The sequence below is a fragment of the Electrona antarctica genome, assembly GCF_951216825.1.
Source record: "Electrona antarctica genome assembly, chromosome: 24".
In the NCBI taxonomy this organism is placed as follows: domain Eukaryota; kingdom Metazoa; phylum Chordata; class Actinopteri; order Myctophiformes; family Myctophidae; genus Electrona; species Electrona antarctica.
In genome coordinates this window covers 14,985,022-15,006,267 of record NC_136803.1, presented here as the reverse complement: position 1 = coordinate 15,006,267, position 21,246 = coordinate 14,985,022, and the positions used below count along the sequence as shown (strand labels likewise).

The window sequence follows — 21,246 nt, the reverse complement described above, 5'->3', positions numbered from 1 at the left end:
CGGCGCCAAATTTTGCTCAGATGTAGCCCAGGGCATACTCTAATAATTTATCTATAGGGCGCCCGAGCCCTTAGGGGTCTCCACAGCGGCCAATTCCACATGGCCACTATTAACATCCTATATAAGGCAAACAATTCTAAATTTCATTCTGCTTTAAGTAGCATAGTAGTAGTAGTAAGTAGCCTTGCCGAGCCATGAGGCCCATAGGGCAGGAGCCTATCTCCTGTTTCTGTAGCGTGAGGGAGCTTGATGTACAAGTACACCCCCTGGACATGACGCTAGTATGTCGCAGGGACTTACCCCCAATCCAACCCTTGATGCTGAGTGTCAAGCAGGGAGGCACTGGGTCCCATTTTTTAGAGTCTTTGGTATGACGCGGCCGGGGATTGAGCCCCGACCTCCCAGTCACAGGGCGGACACTCTAACCACAAGGCCACTGAGCTGGTAGCATGTGACGTGTCAAACTAGTGGGTTTTCATGATTTTGAATCCATTCCAACCATTAGTTTTGCACGAAAAACACTCCTTGGGCTAAATTCGACCATAGCCACTTGCCCAATTGTGATGCCGTTTTTAGCCCAAGGAGTGTTTTGACACGTTAAAGCAGACTGAAATTTTGACATTTTTGCCTTTTATATAGGATGAATGGTGGCCATATCGCTGTGGCGACCCCGAAGGTCGCAGGCCCGGGCACCCCTAGCTAAATCAATAGAGCATGCCCTGGGCTACATCTGTGTAAAAAATAATTTGGTGCTTTTAGACACATTAGCACGAAATATCCCTATGCTCCTCAACTACAAGAAGCACAGTGGAGTGAGCAAAACGCAATCCAAAGCAGCACTTCAGACGTTCCCTTGATATCTTCCGGGGCTTTGAGCAGCTGGTGGGCAGTGCCCACCTCAGTTCTAGGAAAGCCCCGCTGTGATTGGCCAGTAGTCGCTGTGATTGACAGTTCTCGTTTTTTGCAACTATGCCTAAACCTATCACCCGTCCCTAACCTCAGTCAACACTCAACACTGAAGTCCTTAACCCAGAAACCTAACCTCAACTACGCCTGCACCGGAGCCGATCAGACACATGGTAAAGCGGGTCTGTTGGTGGGATTCATAATCACGCGTCTATGCTATACCCTAAATTGCACCCTATATATTTAGGCCAGTCTGTCATGCAACAGTCTGCAACATGAAGTGCCATGTTTTTAATTTATTGATAGTCAGTGTGCCAACTCAATTAAGTTTGATTATGAGACCACATCATGATATATTTCCAACTGATTTTGACTGTCCATATACATAACCTTATTTTTTTTCTTCTGGGCATTGTAATGATCATTAGATTCAGAGCGATAACCCACTCATCTCCCAGACTCGCTCCCCAGTCAGAAAACAGAGTTTGAATGAATGTTTATGTCCAGGGGACATAAATGGACTAAATGCTTGTCAATATTTTATTTCAAAATAAAAATCCTCTAGTGTGCCAGTGATTACCCTCCCCTGTGCTAATGTTGGCACGCATGCGTAAGGTTTGCCTACCTCTACCCTAGCACGCACGCACACACACACACACACACACACCTTTCTCATTGCTCTGCAGTACTTCCTGGTAGAGACTCGCTCCTCCGTCGTCTTTTCCCATGATGCTCTCCTCCGACGCCAGCAAGTTCCCCATCAGGAAGTAGGTGGTCATGTGACCTTTGCCCTTCACCTCGATCTCCCCGCGCTCCTGCAGGTCAAAACATGTGTCCTTCAGCACACTGGAGAGAGAGAGAGAGAGAGACCTTCAGCACACTGGAGAGAGAGTATTGTAGTGGTATTGATACTTCACTGAAATAAAACACTTGAGTACTTCTTCCATCACTGCACGCATGCACACACACACACACGCACACACGCACGCGCACACACGCACACACACACCTGTAAGTGTCTGGGCTGATGTGAATGTGGTCTGGCACTCCATGGCTCTCCATTCTGGAGGCGGTGTTGACCGTGTCACCAAACAGGCAGTACCGAGGCATCTTGTCCCCCACCACACCTGCCAGCACCGGGCCTGTGTGCAGCCCCACGCGGATCTGGAACACACACACACACACACACACACACACACACACACACACACACACACACACACACACACACACACACACACACACACACACACACACACACACACACACACACACACACACACACACACACACACACATATATGATTATTAGTATTATTACCATAGTGGCCCTGATCCAGTGTAATTAATACATAAATAAATAAATAAATAACTTGATTTATTGGTGACAATTGGCAATTAATGACATGGGGTGTGCTTAGGGGTGACTGGATAGTCTGGATATTGTGTGTAAATAAATAAGGCCCTTGGTCCCTCCCTGGATCAATTGTGGTTAGTCCAACAATGTATTTTAAGTAATCTCTTATACTGGAACTCTTCTCGATTAGTCCAGATAACATTTTAGTCCATTTTTTAATTTGTTGACGAAATTGTCAGTAGTCGTCTTTTCAGTCATCATATAGCTTAGTTTTGATTTTGTTTGTATGTTGTTTCTGTCAGTGAAAAAAGGTAGTCGACGGGAAAAAAATCATGGTGATAGGGGCGGTGACCTCTCACCTGTATGGGTTGCTTGGTGACAGGGTTGGTGACCTCTCTGGAAGCGATCCTCATACCCAGGGCAAAGTTGGCCACTCTCTGGGCGTGGCTGGCGGTGGGCACTGGGACCCCACCCACCACCATGTACGCATCACCTATTGTCTCCACCTGAAACACAAACATTATGCAGTGGTGGAAAAAAGTACTCACATGTTTTACTTGAGTAAACGTATCAATGCTGCAATATAGAGCACCGAAGTCTGACGTCAATATCAGTAGAGGGAGCAAATCCACGCGTTCATGTACTTTTTATTTGCATTGTAATCCCCATAGGGGGATTTTAGATTGCCTCATATACAGTAATGTGTTTGTCATGCAGGCCGCTTCACTCATATGGATATTAAGAATCAACTGACTGAGAGAAAACACTATCTACAGATATACCCCCTGATGATCAGGGTTCATGATGACTCAACTGAGATTTAGGTTATTGTTTAAAACCATCTGTGGGAACATTTTTACTCTGTTACCCACATTTACTCTTTCATTGAGCAAACAAGATGTTTAGTTTGCCTTAATGTAATTACATTGCATACCATCTCTTAGTCTTAGGTTTAGATGACCAAAACCTTAGCACTTTTAATCAACCAGAAATATAATTGTTCTTGTTTAATACATTACTTTTGCTGTTCTCACTCCAGACTTTATTATTTAAACAATTAAGATGGATATAAAGTTTTCAACTAGTTTCTCAAACAGTGCTGTACCCACAGCACTTCCTTTGATTAGCTGAATTAAGTCGAAAAAAACACTACTCATGACTAATTTCAAATTAATGTTCAATTAGACAAATCCACAGAGGCGTGTCCTGGGCGCAGCCACTATGAGGTGATTAGCTACACCTGGCCTACAGGGCACTGCTCCATGAATTTGTATATAGGCTGAGCCCCATATTTGCATTCAGTTTTGTAGTGACCCGGGGGATAAACAAAAAGGTTTAAATTGAAACTACACACATATGTTTCATGCACCACGAGAGCAGAGCTCTAGTGCTGATTGCAGCAGCTGTCGCGCGCACTGTGAATGCACGAGCAGCGACGTGCTAGAAAAGCTGTCGGGCTCCGAGAGAGAGAGAGACGAACAAAAATCTCAAACATAACTAATAATCAACTAAAACAAAACAGCTCAAATAAAGGGCCCGCGGGCCGGGACCTGGTTGGGTCCCAATGGGCTTGCAGGGCTCTAGTTAAGATACAGGCCTTGTAAGAAGAACACTGTTGGTACAAAACCAGCAAGGTATTTTTTTTCCAAACTTTTATCTGGCTCTGTTACCTTTATTTAATCTTTCACTAAACAGCATGCAAGAGAAGAGGTGATGTATGGACTGTGGGGGTGCAGTTGTGAAGATACAGGCCCAAGGTTCCTGGTTCAAATCAAATCCAGCAAGGGCTATTTTCCAAGTTTGTACCTGCATTTCCACAAGCAGAACCTTTTGTTGTTTCTTCTTTTATGTTTTTTTGCATCTTTCCAAATTTGTACCCTTGTACCTGTCTCTAACGTTTCAATGAAGAGGTCACAAGAGAACAAACAATGCGTGAACCAAGATGGTGTAGTGGTTAAGATACAGGCCTTCCAAACGGAAGGTTCTGGGTTCAAATCCAGCAAGAGATCTTCTCCAACTTTTACCTGTCTCATTTAACATTATCTAATGTTTCACTGATCACGAAGGAGTACACGTGACCCATGATGTTGCAGTGGTGAAGATACAAGGCTTGCAACCAGACGGTTGCAAGCCTTGTCATTTTTTTATTTTTTTATTTTGTACTTTTGTACCGGTCTTTAACATTTCAATGAAGAGTGCGCAGGAGAACAAAGAGTGTATGAACCATGGTGGTGTAGTGGTTAAGATACAGGCCTTGGAAACAGAATATTCTGGGTTCAAGTCCAGCAAGGGCATTGTTTCAAATGGTAACTTACTCTTGCATCTTTTTCTAATCTTTCAATGAAGTGTGCGCAATAGTATTAATTCTACATGAGCCAGTTGGTGCAGTGGTGAAGATATGGGCCTTCCTAACAGAAGGTTCTGTGTTCAAGTCCAGCAAGGGGATTTTTTCAAACTTGCATCTTTATCCAATATTTCACTGTAGAGCATGCAATAGCATGAGTTCTGTATGAGAAGTGGTGGTGCAGTGGTGAAGATACAGGGCTTGCAACCAGAAGGTTCCTGGTTCAAATACAGCAAGGATGTCTTTCTACTTTTACCTGACTCTTGCACCTTTATCTGATCTTTCACTGAATTGTACACAAAAGAACAGTTCAGATATGAACTATGGCGGTGCACTGGTTAAGATACTGGCCCTGCTATTTCTGCTGCAAATGGGACTTGTTTGATTAGGCTACTTACACCTGACAGGGAGACCAGGCCACACCCCAATTACTCAGGTGTCAGTAGGTACTGATTAGCCCCTCCCCTATAAAGCCTGGTGCCCATGCCACATTTCCTGTTTGGTCTTTCTTTGTGTGCACTGACTGAGCAAAGTAGGAAACTGCTTGTAATTGCCTTAGCACTTTTTGAGTTTAGGCCATCGATTAATTTTTTGGACTTTGTGGTCCTAATGTATGTTTCTCAGGTGTCCCCTCTCTACGCGTCAGTGTCGATGACCAATGTGCAGAAATGTTGCCTTTGACCTTCATAATGTGGTTCTTCTAACAAACCTCTGCTTATAGGCTTGTCTACTCTCACCATTGTGGAATGTATAAGCAGTGTGGTTACCTTAGCACTTTTAATGGTTTCCCAAGATGGCATACCATCAAGTTGAATTTAAGACATGGTCACACATACAATTCCACAGTACTTAGTTCTTAGCCCAAATTGTTGTTTGTTTTTGTATTTAATTGATTGGTGTTTGTTGTATTAAATACATACAATGGAATTTGTTTGATTCAATTAAATAATGTATATCCTTGAGTCACTAGAATAGCTCAAAACAGAATGCATATCACAAGTATGGAGCTCAGCCTATACTTGATTTGATTGACATGCTGCATGCCATGAGTGTATAAAGTGTTGTTTTTTCTAAATGAATTGAGCTACTCTAAGATGAGCTGTGGTCATAACAGCACTGTTTGAGAAACTAGTTGAAAACACTTTAATGACCATTTTATTGTAACAGTCTAAAGTGAGAACAGCAACTGTACTTAACAAAATGTAAGTGTAAAAAAGAATTACACTAATCACAAAACACTTTTGTAATAGAGTGTCTTCTAGGTGAAAGAGCATGCCACTGATTGAGAACATTATTTCCACCTGTGCTGATTAGCAAGATCCCCTGCAGCCTGTTTGTAGAGTTTTTGATAAACAGACTACAGTACACTTGTTGTTCTCACTTTAAAGTAAAAGTCTTAAGTGAGAACAAAGTGTACTTAACTTTTGATCATCGGAAACTAATATGATACAATGGGTATGAATTTTAATGACAGTACTTAGGCTGATATGAAACTTCTCTTTTGTTTCAATGAAAGTGTAAATCCATGTGCAGTCTCTAACAATGTTCTAACATATGGTTTTAAGCAATAATCTAAATCTCAGTTGAACCCTGATCATCAGAGGGTGTATCTAGCAGATTCTTAGATTTTCAGTCATTCTGTCAGGGGTAGGTGTGTTCTATGGATTTTCATCTTTTGACATGTCACCTCTCCCTTCAACCTTAAATACAACCTCCAAAATCTTATTAGTGTGAAATGCCCGGTGGCGCAAGAGAAAAGCATAGGTCTCACAAGCTGAAGGTGGTGGGTTTGAATCTTGCTCAGGGTAAACCTTCATTTTCGGGCTTTTTAAGGTGTAGAGAGCCGAGGCAGCCCGCCTCCCTCCTCCCGCTCTCCTTTAGCTCCGGTTGAAGAGGGAGGAGCATGGAGGGTACACCTCCAGGAGGAGGACTTTTTTAGAAGCCCGCCTCCATGGGGAGGAGCTCCCCCTGGAGGCGGGCTGGATTTGCATATTAAATTAAATAGTTTTTTTTATTAGAAATTGTTTTTTTTCACTTTATTAACTTGATTGACAGTTGTCTTTTGATGCATTGGTGCTACTTTTGAGGCATGTTAGTTGTTTGGAGGATTTTTTGTTTTTATATTGAGTTTTGTGAGTTTTGAACCTACAACCTTTAGTTTGTGAACCATTGACTATTAGACTGCACCACGCTGGCACATGAAAGATATTGCGGGAATGTTATACTTGACCTTTTGGAATTTAGGTGAGCAGCGAAAGACAGTTGACAGAAAATTTGTTTTACTGGGCTTGAACCACCAACCTTCAGTTTGCAAGGCATGGTCATATCCTCTGTGCTACAGAGACATGAAAGAAGTTGCGGGGAGGTAATACTTGAACTTTTGGAAATTAGGTGAGCAGCGAAAGACAGTTGACAGAAAATATGTTTTACTGGGCTTGAACTGCTGACCTTCAGTTTGCAAGGCATGGTCATATCCTCTCTGCTACTGAGACTTGAAAGATGTTGCGGGAATGTAATACTTGACCTTTTGGAATTTAGGTGGGCAACAAAAGACACTTGACAGAAGTGCTTTATTTTATTATTAATTGTTGTTTGACACTGAGGCATTTGATGTTTAAGGTTGTTTATTTTTCATTTGTTTGATTGGCAGTGAGTGGAGTCACTTTTGAGGCATTTTGTTTGTTTTAGTGTTTATATTGAGTTTTGTGAGTTTTGAACCTACAACCTTGTCTTTAGTTGACAAACCCCTAGCTTTTTGGCTGCGCCACGCAGGCACAGGAAATGATACCGGGAATGTTATAATTGACCTTTTGGGATTTAAGTGGAGCGTAAAAGACCGTTGACAGAAAATATGTTTTACTGGGCTTGAACTGCTGACCTTCAGTTTGCAAGGCATGGTCATATCCTCTCTGCTACTGAGACTTGAAAGATGTTGCGGGAATGTAATACTTGACCTTTTGGAATTTAGGTGGGCAACAAAAGACACTTGACAGAAGTGCTTTATTTTATTATTAATTGTTGTTTGACACTGAGGCATTTGATGTTTAAGGTTGTTTATTTTTCATTTGTTTGATTGGCAGTGAGTGGAGTCACTTTTGAGGCATTTTGTTTGTTTTAGTGTTTATATTGAGTTTTGTGAGTTTTGAACCTACAACCTTGTCTTTAGTTGACAAACCCCTAGCTTTTTGGCTGCGCCACGCAGGCACAGGAAATGATACCGGGAATGTTATAATTGACCTTTTGGGATTTAAGTGGAGCGTAAAAGACCGTTGACAGAAAATATGTTTTACTGGGCTTGAACTGCCGACCTTCAGTTTGCAAGGCATGGTCATATCCTCTGTGCTACAGAGACTTGAAAGATGTTGCGGGAATGTAATACTTGACCTTTTGGAATTTAGGTGGGCAACAAAAGACACTTGACAGAAGTGCTTTATTTTATTATTATTAATTGTTGTTTGACACTGAGGCATTTGATGTTTAAGGTTGTTTATTTTTCATTTGTTTGATTGGCAGTGAGTGGAGTCACTTTTGAGGCATTTTGTTTGTTTTAGTGTTTATATTGAGTTTTGTGAGTTTTGAACCTACAACCTTGTCTTTAGTTTGCAAACCCCTAGCTTTTTGGCTGCGCCACGCTGGCACAGGAAATGATACCGGGAATGTTATAATTGACCTTTTGGGATTTAAGTGGAGCGTAAAAGACTGAAGATGTTGGGGACAACACATTTCTTAAGATGCTGGGGACAACAGTTCTTCACCTTATGGGATTTAGACTCACACTTGTGCATTTCCAAAAGTGTTTCCTTTCAAATGACTTTTTCATCACATGCTCAACGTCAGGGAAAATACATCTTAAAGCTTTAAGATGCTTTATCGTTGGGCAACGAAAGACACTAGACAGAAATTGTCTTTGACTGTTCTTGAACCACTGACCTTTGGTTTACAAAGCATGGTCATATTATCTCCGCCACAGAAACCTGGAAGATGTTGTGGACAACAAAGTTCTTAACGTTATGGGAATTAGAAGCACACATGCATGAGTGACAATATACCTTAAGACCTTATTATGTGAGCCTACTTGTAGAAGAGCCTATTCTGTGAGCCTACTTGTAGAAGAGCCTACTTGTACTGAAGGCCAAAGACTAACATACATTTCAGTGAGAAAAGCTTCACTCTACAAGGGAGGAGCTTTATTAATTTGCCAATTGCACATCTTCAATATTTGCATATTAAGTAAAGTTTTGTTGTTTATATTGAGTTTTTGAGTTTTGAACCTACAACCTTGGCTTTAGTTTGCTAACCCCTGACTTTTAAACGGTTTTGATTTCAAGACATCTTTATTGACACAAATCACACCTAAGCGCAAAACGGTCGACAGCCGTGCACGTCTTAAGCTGTGCGCACCTTATTTTCCGAGTTTTTAGACAGCTGGTGGATGGAAATTAAGCTCCACCTCCGCGGACGACTTGCGCGGAGGAGAGCGTTTCCGGGAATCTGGCCGTCGCGCAAGTCGTCTGCGGCGGTGGAGCATCTTTTCCATCCACCAGCTGTCTAAAAACTCGGAAAATAAGCTGCGCACAGCTTAAGACGTGCGCGGCTCTTTTATAAGTGTGGCAGCACCTAGAAGAGTGTGTGTGTATGTGTATGTGTATGTGTATGTGTATGTGTATGTGTATGTGCGTGCAGCTGCAGTGCATAACTAATCAGAAGAGAGAGAGGATGAGAGCACAGCACCGTGGCATGGACACTCTGACAGACAGAAGAAACGAGAAATGTTTTATGTCTGAAGAGAATTCAACACACTGTTTGTTAAAAGTCTTTACCAGATTTTATTGTGGTAACTGTGTGTGTGTGTGTGTGTGTGTGTGTGTGTGTGTGTGTGTGTGTGTGTGTGTGTGTGTGTGTGTGTGTGTGTGTGTGTGTGTGTGTGTGTGTGTGTGTGTGTGTGTGTGGGGGGGGAGATTTTCACATCGGCTCATTGGTCACGGACAGAAACGGCCGGGACCTGGTCGGGTCCCAATGGGCTTGCAGGGCTCTAATTAAGATACAGGCCTTGTAAGAAGAGCACTTTTGGTACAAAACCAGCAAGGTATTTGTTTTTCAAACTTTTATCTGGCTCTGTTACTTTTATTTAATCTTTCACTAAACAGCACTCAAGAGAAGAGGTGATGTATGGACTGTGGTGGTGCAGTCGTGAAGATACAGGCCCAAGTTTGCTGGTTCAAATCAAATCCAGCAAGGGCTATTTTCCAAGTTTGGACCTGCATTTCCACAAGCAGAACCTTTTGTTGTTTCTTCTTTTATGTTTTTGGCATCTTTCCAAATTTGTACCCTTGTACCTGTACCTGTCGTTTCAATGAAGAGGTCACAAGAGAACAAACAATCCTTGAACCAAGATGGTGCAGTGGTGAAGATATGTGCCTTCCAAACAGAACGTTCTGTGTTCAAGTCCAGCAAGGGTATTTTTTCAAACTTGCATCTTTATCCAATATTTCACTGTAGAGCATGCAATAGCATGAATTCTGTATGAGAAGTGGTGGTGCAGTGGTGAAGATACAGGGCTTGCAACCAGAAGGTTCCTGGTTCAAATACAGCAACGATGTCTTTCTACTTTTACCTGACTCTTGAACCTTTATCTGATCTTTCAATGAAGTGTGCACAATAGTATCAATTCTACATGAGCCAGTTGGTGCAGTGGTGAAGATATGGGCCTTCCTAACAAAGGGTATTTTTTCAAACTTGCATCTTTATCCAATATTTCACTGTAGAGCATGCAATAGCATGAGTTCTGTATGAGAAGTGGTGGTGCAGTGGTGAAGATACAGGGCTTGCAACCAGAAGGTTCCTGGTTCAAATACAGCAAGGATGTCTTTCTACTTTTACCTGACTCTTGCACCTTTATCTGATCTTTCACTGAATTGTACACAAAAGAACAGTTCAGATATGAACTATGGTGGTGCACTGGTTAAGATACTGGCCCTGCTATTTCTGCTGCAAATGGGACTTGTTTGATTAGGCTACTTACACCTGACAGGGAGACCAGGCCACACCCCAATTACTCAGGTGTCAGTAGGTACTGATTAGCCCCTCCCCTATAAAGCCTGGTGCCCATGCCACATTTCCTGTTTGGTCTTTCTTTGTGTGCACTGACTGAGCAAAGTAGGAAACTGCTTGTAATTGCCTTAGCACATTTTGAGTTTAGGCCATCAATTAATTTTTTGGACTTTGTGGTCCTAATGTATGTTTCTCAGGTGTCCCCTCTCTACGCGTCAGTGTCGATGACCAATGTGCAGAAATGTTGCCTTTGACCTTCATAATGTGGTTCTTCTAACAAACCTCTGCTTATAGGCTTGTCTACTCTCACCATTGTGGAATGTATAAGCAGTGTGGTTACCTTAGCACTTTTAATGGTTTCCCAAGATGGCATACCATCAAGTTGAATTTAAGACATGGTCACACATACAATTCCACAGTACTTAGTTCTTAGCCCAAATTGTTGTTTGTTTTTGTATTTAATTGATTGGTGTTTGTTGTATTAAATACATACAATGGAATTTGTTTGATTCAATTAAATAATGTATATCCTTGAGTCACTAGAATAGCTCAAAACAGAATGCATATCACAAGTATGGAGCTCAGCCTATACTTGATTTGATTGACATGCTGCATGCCATGAGTGTATAAAGTGTTGTTTTTTCTAAATGAATTGAGCTACTCTAAGATGAGCTGTGGTCATAACAGCACTGTTTGAGAAACTAGTTGAAAACACTTTAATGACCATTTTATTGTAACAGTCTAAAGTGAGAACAGCAACTGTACTTAACAAAATGTAAGTGTAAAAAAGAATTACACTAATCACAAAACACTTTTGTAATAGAGACACACGGGGACTACAAATTTCACGCCCCCAAATGAGACAGCGGCCCCACTTCTGGTCCGTTAGACCAGTGTACTGCATGCCAGCCCATAGAAGTCAATTGAAATTCCACTGTAGTTAGCCTACTTTTAAAATAATACAACATGAACTGAAGACTATATTGATTTGAATAAAAATATGTTTCCAAATGTATGAAGTGTCTTTGTCAACATATTTTTTTGTTTTCTCAATAGATGACTTGTTTCACATTTAATTTACCACTTGAATGAGTTACCCATAATGTTAACGGAGCAGAGCTGAGTTGACAGACTGATTACCTGTCGCTTATAAGTGACGTTCCAAGCGCCGCCGAGTTTGAAGATACATTATCCGTATTTGTGGTGCATGGTGTGAACATGCAGGCGTATATGAATTCTTTACCTGCCGCGGAGCTCCGACGGTACAAAGAAAAAATAAAACTTGTTGGATTATCAATTTGTCCATATGATTTGCCTAAAAGTAGTTGGGAAAATGACCCGACTAAATGGCCAGGAGTGACATATCCAGATATTGTCAACTATCTAGTGGATTCTCCAGGTTTATAGATAATAAAATATCAATTAGAATCTATCTTATTTATTACAGTTTTAATACATATTACAATATATGGGCTATTTATTTATATAGCCAATATATTGCAATTTCACGGGAATTGGGAGCTTCATGAAGAATAATATAATACATTACTTTTCAGGCAGTCAATTTCAGTCTGTGTAATCCTATATAGCAGCATATGCTCCTCAGATGATTTTGCCTGCCTTCTTGATATTGTCAATCTATATCATATTCAGTAGGATTAATGGTTCACATGACGCTCGTCCTTCACGTGCGTCGTGGCGTGACTTGCTTTGTTTTGAGCGCCTGGCTAAATTATGTGCATTTGTAAACGTTCAGATTTCAAATAGCCTATAAAGTGCTCACCCCCGGGGACACGGATGTTAGAATTTTGAACGGGCTGCTATTAACACCCGTGCATCCCGTATTGTTCAAGAAAATGCATTTTAATCCGATCGGTGACCATTTTCTATAAAGGTTATAATAATGCATGAGTGCAATACACCTCCCAACCGATAAGGGCACGTATTGAAAGCATATAGCGAAAAAATTAGAAATTGGCCAGCCGTCGGATAAAAATGCTTTTTATTGAACAATATAAGGACTACACGGGTGCTAATAAACGTGCAAATGTATAACATCCGTAGCTCCGGGGGTGAGCACTTTATATTTGAAATCTGAACGCTTATGTACACTTAAACGTTGTAAATGTAGCAAGGCACTAAAGACAGGGTGAAGTTGCGTCATGACTGACTATCATAAGTTTCAAGGCTATTTTCACTGTGACATATACCTTCATAAGCTTCACTTGAATACTTAATTTCCACCACTTGTGGAGTTCACAAACTTCTTCTGGATGGTTTCACAGATTTTTTACTAGTGGATGGGTGCAGCCATTTCTGTCTCTTTTCATGATCAGCTGGAAGTTGATGAAACATCAAGTCTGGGTTTTTTTCTTTGTTGTTTTTACAAAGAGGAACGCAGCACACTTTAGGCATGATGAAGACTGGCCGTTTAACCGTTTACAACGCTGGACTCTGTCGTGGTCGCTCGATCCGTCGCTGGGGAATGCCGCATCTAGCGGTATTTATAAGGATTAATGCGTGACGTACAAATCATACGTCAGGGAAACTTCAATATATCCGATGCTAGCAGTCTTTACAATCTTATGGAGTATATTATAGTACATTGTGGGTTGTATATTGAGATGGCAGGTATATGACATTAAAAAGGACAAATAAAACATATGGGACACATTATTCGAACACAAAATAAATCGCTACAGCCTCAGTAATGAACCAGTGAAATAAGGGTATTTTATGATGCCTCTCATAGGGATTGCATTGGCAGCTGCAGTACACAGTTGAAACGGACCAGAAGTGGGGACGCTGTCTCATTTGGGGGCGTGGAATTTGTAGTCCCCGTGTGTCTCTATAGAGTGTCTTCTAGGTGAAAGAGCATGCCACTGATTGAGAACATTATTTCCACCTGTGCTGATTAGCAAGATCCCCTGCAGCCTGTTTGTAGAGTTTTTGATAAACAGACTACAGTACACTTGTTGTTCTCACTTTAAAGTAAAAGTCTTAAGTGAGAACAAAGTGTACTTAACTTTTGATCATCGGAAACTAATATGATACAATGGGTATGAATTTTAATGACAGTACTTAGGCTGATATGAAACTTCTCTTTTGTTTCAATGAAAGTGTAAATCCATGTGCAGTCTCTAACAATGTTCTAACATATGGTTTTAAGCAATAATCTAAATCTCAGTTGAACCCTGATCATCAGAGGGTGTATCTAGCAGATTCTTAGATTTTCAGTCATTCTGTCAGGGGTAGGTGTGTTCTATGGATTTTCATCTTTTGACATGTCACCTCTCCCTTCAACCTTAAATACAACCTCCAAAATCTTATTAGTGTGAAATGCCCGGTGGCGCAAGAGAAAAGCATAGGTCTCACAAGCTGAAGGTGGTGGGTTTGAATCTTGCTCAGGGTAAACCTTCATTTTCGGGCTTTTTAAGGTGTAGAGAGCCGAGGCAGCCCGCCTCCCTCCTCCCGCTCTCCTTTAGCTCCGGTTGAAGAGGGAGGAGCATGGAGGGTACACCTCCAGGAGGAGGACTTTTTTAGAAGCCCGCCTCCATGGGGAGGAGCTCCCCCTGGAGGCGGGCTGGATTTGCATATTAAATTAAATAGTTTTTTTTATTAGAAATTGTTTTTTTTCACTTTATTAACTTGATTGACAGTTGTCTTTTGATGCATTGGTGCTACTTTTGAGGCATGTTAGTTGTTTGGAGGATTTTTTGTTTTTATATTGAGTTTTGTGAGTTTTGAACCTACAACCTTTAGTTTGTGAACCATTGACTATTAGACTGCACCACGCTGGCACATGAAAGATATTGCGGGAATGTTATACTTGACCTTTTGGAATTTAGGTGAGCAGCGAAAGACAGTTGACAGAAAATTTGTTTTACTGGGCTTGAACCACCAACCTTCAGTTTGCAAGGCATGGTCATATCCTCTGTGCTACAGAGACATGAAAGAAGTTGCGGGGAGGTAATACTTGAACTTTTGGAAATTAGGTGAGCAGCGAAAGACAGTTGACAGAAAATATGTTTTACTGGGCTTGAACTGCTGACCTTCAGTTTGCAAGGCATGGTCATATCCTCTCTGCTACTGAGACTTGAAAGATGTTGCGGGAATGTAATACTTGACCTTTTGGAATTTAGGTGGGCAACAAAAGACACTTGACAGAAGTGCTTTATTTTATTATTAATTGTTGTTTGACACTGAGGCATTTGATGTTTAAGGTTGTTTATTTTTCATTTGTTTGATTGGCAGTGAGTGGAGTCACTTTTGAGGCATTTTGTTTGTTTTAGTGTTTATATTGAGTTTTGTGAGTTTTGAACCTACAACCTTGTCTTTAGTTGACAAACCCCTAGCTTTTTGGCTGCGCCACGCAGGCACAGGAAATGATACCGGGAATGTTATAATTGACCTTTTGGGATTTAAGTGGAGCGTAAAAGACCGTTGACAGAAAATATGTTTTACTGGGCTTGAACTGCTGACCTTCAGTTTGCAAGGCATGGTCATATCCTCTCTGCTACTGAGACTTGAAAGATGTTGCGGGAATGTAATACTTGACCTTTTGGAATTTAGGTGGGCAACAAAAGACACTTGACAGAAGTGCTTTATTTTATTATTAATTGTTGTTTGACACTGAGGCATTTGATGTTTAAGGTTGTTTATTTTTCATTTGTTTGATTGGCAGTGAGTGGAGTCACTTTTGAGGCATTTTGTTTGTTTTAGTGTTTATATTGAGTTTTGTGAGTTTTGAACCTACAACCTTGTCTTTAGTTGACAAACCCCTAGCTTTTTGGCTGCGCCACGCAGGCACAGGAAATGATACCGGGAATGTTATAATTGACCTTTTGGGATTTAAGTGGAGCGTAAAAGACCGTTGACAGAAAATATGTTTTACTGGGCTTGAACTGCCGACCTTCAGTTTGCAAGGCATGGTCATATCCTCTGTGCTACAGAGACTTGAAAGATGTTGCGGGAATGTAATACTTGACCTTTTGGAATTTAGGTGGGCAACAAAAGACACTTGACAGAAGTGCTTTATTTTATTATTATTAATTGTTGTTTGACACTGAGGCATTTGATGTTTAAGGTTGTTTATTTTTCATTTGTTTGATTGGCAGTGAGTGGAGTCACTTTTGAGGCATTTTGTTTGTTTTAGTGTTTATATTGAGTTTTGTGAGTTTTGAACCTACAACCTTGTCTTTAGTTTGCAAACCCCTAGCTTTTTGGCTGCGCCACGCTGGCACAGGAAATGATACCGGGAATGTTATAATTGACCTTTTGGGATTTAAGTGGAGCGTAAAAGACTGAAGATGTTGGGGACAACACATTTCTTAAGATGCTGGGGACAACAGTTCTTCACCTTATGGGATTTAGACTCACACTTGTGCATTTCCAAAAGTGTTTCCTTTCAAATGACTTTTTCATCACATGCTCAACGTCAGGGAAAATACATCTTAAAGCTTTAAGATGCTTTATCGTTGGGCAACGAAAGACACTAGACAGAAATTGTCTTTGACTGTTCTTGAACCACTGACCTTTGGTTTACAAAGCATGGTCATATTATCTCCGCCACAGAAACCTGGAAGATGTTGTGGACAACAAAGTTCTTAACGTTATGGGAATTAGAAGCACACATGCATGAGTGACAATATACCTTAAGACCTTATTATGTGAGCCTACTTGTAGAAGAGCCTATTCTGTGAGCCTACTTGTAGAAGAGCCTACTTGTACTGAAGGCCAAAGACTAACATACATTTCAGTGAGAAAAGCTTCACTCTACAAGGGAGGAGCTTTATTAATTTGCCAATTGCACATCTTCAATATTTGCATATTAAGTAAAGTTTTGTTGTTTATATTGAGTTTTTGAGTTTTGAACCTACAACCTTGGCTTTAGTTTGCTAACCCCTGACTTTTAAACGGTTTTGATTTCAAGACATCTTTATTGACACAAATCACACCTAAGCGCAAAACGGTCGACAGCCGTGCACGTCTTAAGCTGTGCGCACCTTATTTTCCGAGTTTTTAGACAGCTGGTGGATGGAAATTAAGCTCCACCTCCGCGGACGACTTGCGCGGAGGAGAGCGTTTCCGGGAATCTGGCCGTCGCGCAAGTCGTCTGCGGCGGTGGAGCTTCTTTTCCATCCACCAGCTGTCTAAAAACTCGGAAAATAAGCTGCGCACAGCTTAAGACGTGCGCGGCTCTTTTATAAGTGTGGCAGCACCTAGAAGAGTGTGTGTGTATGTGTATGTGTATGTGTATGTGTATGTGTATGTGTATGTGTATGTGTATGTGCGTGCAGCTGCAGTGCATAACTAATCAGAAGAGAGAGAGGATGAGAGCACAGCACCGTGGCATGGACACTCTGACAGACAGAAGAAACGAGAAATGTTTTATGTCTGAAGAGAATTCAACACACTGTTTGTTAAAAGTCTTTACCAGATTTTATTGTGGTAACTGTGTGTGTGTGTGTGTGTGTGTGTGTGTGTGTGTGTGTGTGTGTGTGTGTGTGTGTGTGTGTGTGTGTGTGTGTGTGTGTGTGTGTGTGTGTGTGTGTGTGTGGGGGGGGAGATTTTCACATCGGCTCATTGGTCACGGACAGAAACGGCCGGGACCTGGTCGGGTCCCAATGGGCTTGCAGGGCTCTAATTAAGATACAGGCCTTGTAAGAAGAGCACTTTTGGTACAAAACCAGCAAGGTATTTTTTTTTCAAACTTTTATCTGGCTCTGTTACTTTTATTTAATCTTTCACTAAACAGCACTCAAGAGAAGAGGTGATGTATGGACTGTGGTGGTGCAGTCGTGAAGATACAGGCCCAAGTTTGCTGGTTCAAATCAAATCCAGCAAGGGCTATTTTCCAAGTTTGGACCTGCATTTCCACAAGCAGAACCTTTTGTTGTTTCTTCTTTTATGTTTTTGGCATCTTTCCAAATTTGTACCCTTGTACCTGTACCTGTCGTTTCAATGAAGAGGTCACAAGAGAACAAACAATCCTTGAACCAAGATGGTGCAGTGGTGAAGATATGTGCCTTCCAAACAGAACGTTCTGTGTTCAAGTCCAGCAAGGGTATTTTTTCAAACTTGCATCTTTATCCAATATTTCACTGTAGAGCATGCAATAGCATGAATTCTGTATGAGAAGTGGTGGTGCAGTGGTGAAGATACAGGGCTTGCAACCAGAAGGTTCCTGGTTCAAATACAGCAACGATGTCTTTCTACTTTTACCTGACTCTTGAACCTTTATCTGATCTTTCAATGAAGTGTGCACAATAGTATCAATTCTACATGAGCCAGTTGGTGCAGTGGTGAAGATATGGGCCTTCCTAACAAAGGGTATTTTTTCAAACTTGCATCTTTATCCAATATTTCACTGTAGAGCATGCAATAGCATGAGTTCTGTATGAGAAGTGGTGGTGCAGTGGTGAAGATACAGGGCTTGCAACCAGAAGGTTCCTGGTTCAAATACAGCAAGGATGTCTTTCTACTTTTACCTGACTCTTGCACCTTTATCTGATCTTTCACTGAATTGTACACAAAAGAACAGTTCAGATATGAACTATGGTGGTGCACTGGTTAAGATACTGGCCCTGCTATTTCTGCTGCAAATGGGACTTGTTTGATTAGGCTACTTACACCTGACAGGGAGACCAGGCCACACCCCAATTACTCAGGTGTCAGTAGGTACTGATTAGCCCCTCCCCTATAAAGCCTGGTGCCCATGCCACATTTCCTGTTTGGTCTTTCTTTGTGTGCACTGACTGAGCAAAGTAGGAAACTGCTTGTAATTGCCTTAGCACATTTTGAGTTTAGGCCATCAATTAATTTTTTGGACTTTTGTGGTCCTAATGTATGTTTCTCAGGTGTCCCCTCTCTACGCGTCAGTGTCGATGACCAATGTGCAGAAATGTTGCCTTTGACCTTCATAATGTGGTTCTTCTAACAAACCTCTGCTTATAGGCTTGTCTACTCTCACCATTGTGGAATGTATAAGCAGTGTGGTTACCTTAGCACTTTTAATGGTTTCCCAAGATGGCATACCATCAAGTTGAATTTAAGACATGGTCACACATACAATTCCACAGTACTTAGTTCTTAGCCCAAATTGTTGTTTGTTTGTTTTTGTATTTAATTGATTGGTGTTTGTTGTATTAAATACATACAATGGAATTTGTTTGATTCAATTAAATAATGTATATCCTTGAGTCACTAGAATAGCTCAAAACAGAATGCATATCACAAGTATGGAGCTCAGCCTATACTTGATTTGATTGACATGCTGCATGCCATGAGTGTATAAAGTGTTGTTTTTTCTAAATGAATTGAGCTACTCTAAGATGAGCTGTGGTCATAACAGCACTGTTTGAGAAACTAGTTGAAAACACTTTAATGACCATTTTATTGTAACAGTCTAAAGTGAGAACAGCAACTGTACTTAACAAAATGTAAGTGTAAAAAAGAATTACACTAATCACAAAACACTTTTGTAATAGAGTGTCTTCTAGGTGAAAGAGCATGCCACTGATTGAGAACATTATTTCCACCTGTGCTGATTAGCAAGATCCCCTGCAGCCTGTTTGTAGAGTTTTTGATAAACAGACTACAGTACACTTGTTGTTCTCACTTTAAAGTAAAAGTCTTAAGTGAGAACAAAGTGTACTTAACTTTTGATCATCGGAAACTAATATGATACAATGGGTATGAATTTTAATGACAGTACTTAGGCTGATATGAAACTTCTCTTTTGTTTCAATGAAAGTTTAAATCCATGTGCAGTCTCTAACAATGTTCTAACATATGGTTTTAAGCAATAATCTAAATCTCAGTTGAACCCTGATCATCAGAGGGTGTATCTAGCAGATTCTTAGATTTTCAGTCATTCTGTCAGGGGTAGGTGTTTTCTATGGATTTTCATCTTTTGACATGTCACCTCTCCCTTCAACCTTAAATACAACCTCCAAAATCTTATTAGTGTGAAATGCCCGGTGGCGCAAGAGAAAAGCGTAGGTCTCACAAGCTGAAGGTGGTGGGTTTGAATCTTGCTCAGGGTAAACCTTCATTTTCGGGCTTTTTAAGGTGTAGAGAGCCGAGGCAGCCCGCCTCCCTCCTGCCGCTCTCTTTTAGCTCCGGTTGAAGAGGGAGGAGCATGGAGGGTACACCTCCAGGAGGAGGACTTTTTTAGAAGCCCGCCTCCAGGGGGAGGAGCTCCCCCTGGAGGCGGGCTGGATTTGCATATTAAATTAAATTGTTTTTTTTATTAGAAATTGTTTTTTTTCACTTTATTAACTTGATTGACAGTTGTCTTTTGATGCATTGGTGCTACTTTTGAGGCATGTTAGTTGTTTGGAGGATTTTTATTTTTTATATTGAGTTTTGTGAGTTTTGAACCTACAACCTTTAGTTTGTGAACCATTGACTATTAGACTGCACCACGCTGGCACATGAAAGATATTGCGGGAATGTTATACTTGACCTTTTGGAATTTAGGTGAGCAGCGAAAGACAGTTGCCAGAAAATTTGTTTTACTGGGCTTGAACCACCAACCTTCAGTTTGCAAGGCATGGTCATATCCTCTGTGCTACAGAGACATGAAAGAAGTTGCGGGAAGGTAATACTTGAACTTTTAGAAATTAGGTGAGCAGCGAAAGACTTGCCAGAAAATATGTTTTACTGGGCTTGAACTGCCGACCTTCAGTTTGCAAGGCATGGTCATATCCTCTCTGCTACAGAGACTTGAAAGATGTTGCGGGAATGTAATACTTGACCTTTTGGAATTTAGGTGGGCAACAAAAGACACTTGACAGAAGTGCTTTATTTTATTATTATTAATTGTTGTTTGACACTGAGGCATTTGATGTTTAAGGTTGTTTATTTTTCATTTGTTTGATTGGCAGTGAGTGGAGTCACTTTTGAGGCATTTTGTTTGTTTTAGTGTTTATATTGAGTTTTGTGAGTTTTGAACCTACAACCTTGTCTTGAGTTGGCAAACCCCTAGCTTTTTGGCTGCGCCACGCAGGCACAGGAAATGATACCGGGAATGTTATAATTGACCTTTTGGGATTTAAGTGGAGCGTAAAAGACCGTTGACAGAAAATATGTTTTACTGGGCTTGAACCACTGACCTTCAGTTTGCAAAGCATGGTCATATCCTCTGTGCTACCTAGACAGGAAAGATGTTGCAGGAATGTAATACTTGACCTTTTGGAATTTAGGTGAGCAGCGAAAGACAGTTGACAGAAAATAGGTTTTACTGGGCTTGAACCACCAACCTTCAGTTTGCAAGGCATGGTCATATCCTCTGTGCTACCTAGACATGAAAGATGTTGCGGGAATGTAATACTTGACCTTTTGGAATTTAGGTGGGAAACAAAAGACTTGACAGAAGTGCTTTATTTTATTATTACTAATTGTTGTTTGACACTGAGGCATTTGATGTTTAAGGTTGTTTATTTTTCATTTGTTTGATTGGCAGTGAGTGGAGTCACTTTTGAGGCATTTTGTTTGTTTTAGTGTTTATATTGAGTTTTGTGAGTTTGGAACAATTTACAATTTACAATTTAGGCATTTAGCAGACGCTCTTAATCCAGAGCGA

The 21,246-nt window shown here is 40.9% G+C and overlaps 1 protein-coding gene across 1 annotated transcript in view; it reads right to left on the bottom strand.

Annotated features, from left to right (window-relative positions):
• gucy1b2 (guanylate cyclase 1, soluble, beta 2) overlaps window positions 1–21,246 on the bottom strand; it is a 41,923-nt gene that overhangs the window by 2,259 nt on the left and 18,418 nt on the right. Inside the window, exons 12-14 of the mRNA XM_079495959.1 lie at window positions 2,623–2,769; window positions 1,916–2,070; window positions 1,574–1,752 (exon numbers count right to left, since the gene is read on the bottom strand). Of these exons, the coding sequence (XP_079352085.1) occupies window positions 1,574–1,752; window positions 1,916–2,070; window positions 2,623–2,769 (481 nt within the window). The remainder of the gene's footprint in view (window positions 1–1,573; window positions 1,753–1,915; window positions 2,071–2,622; window positions 2,770–21,246) is intronic.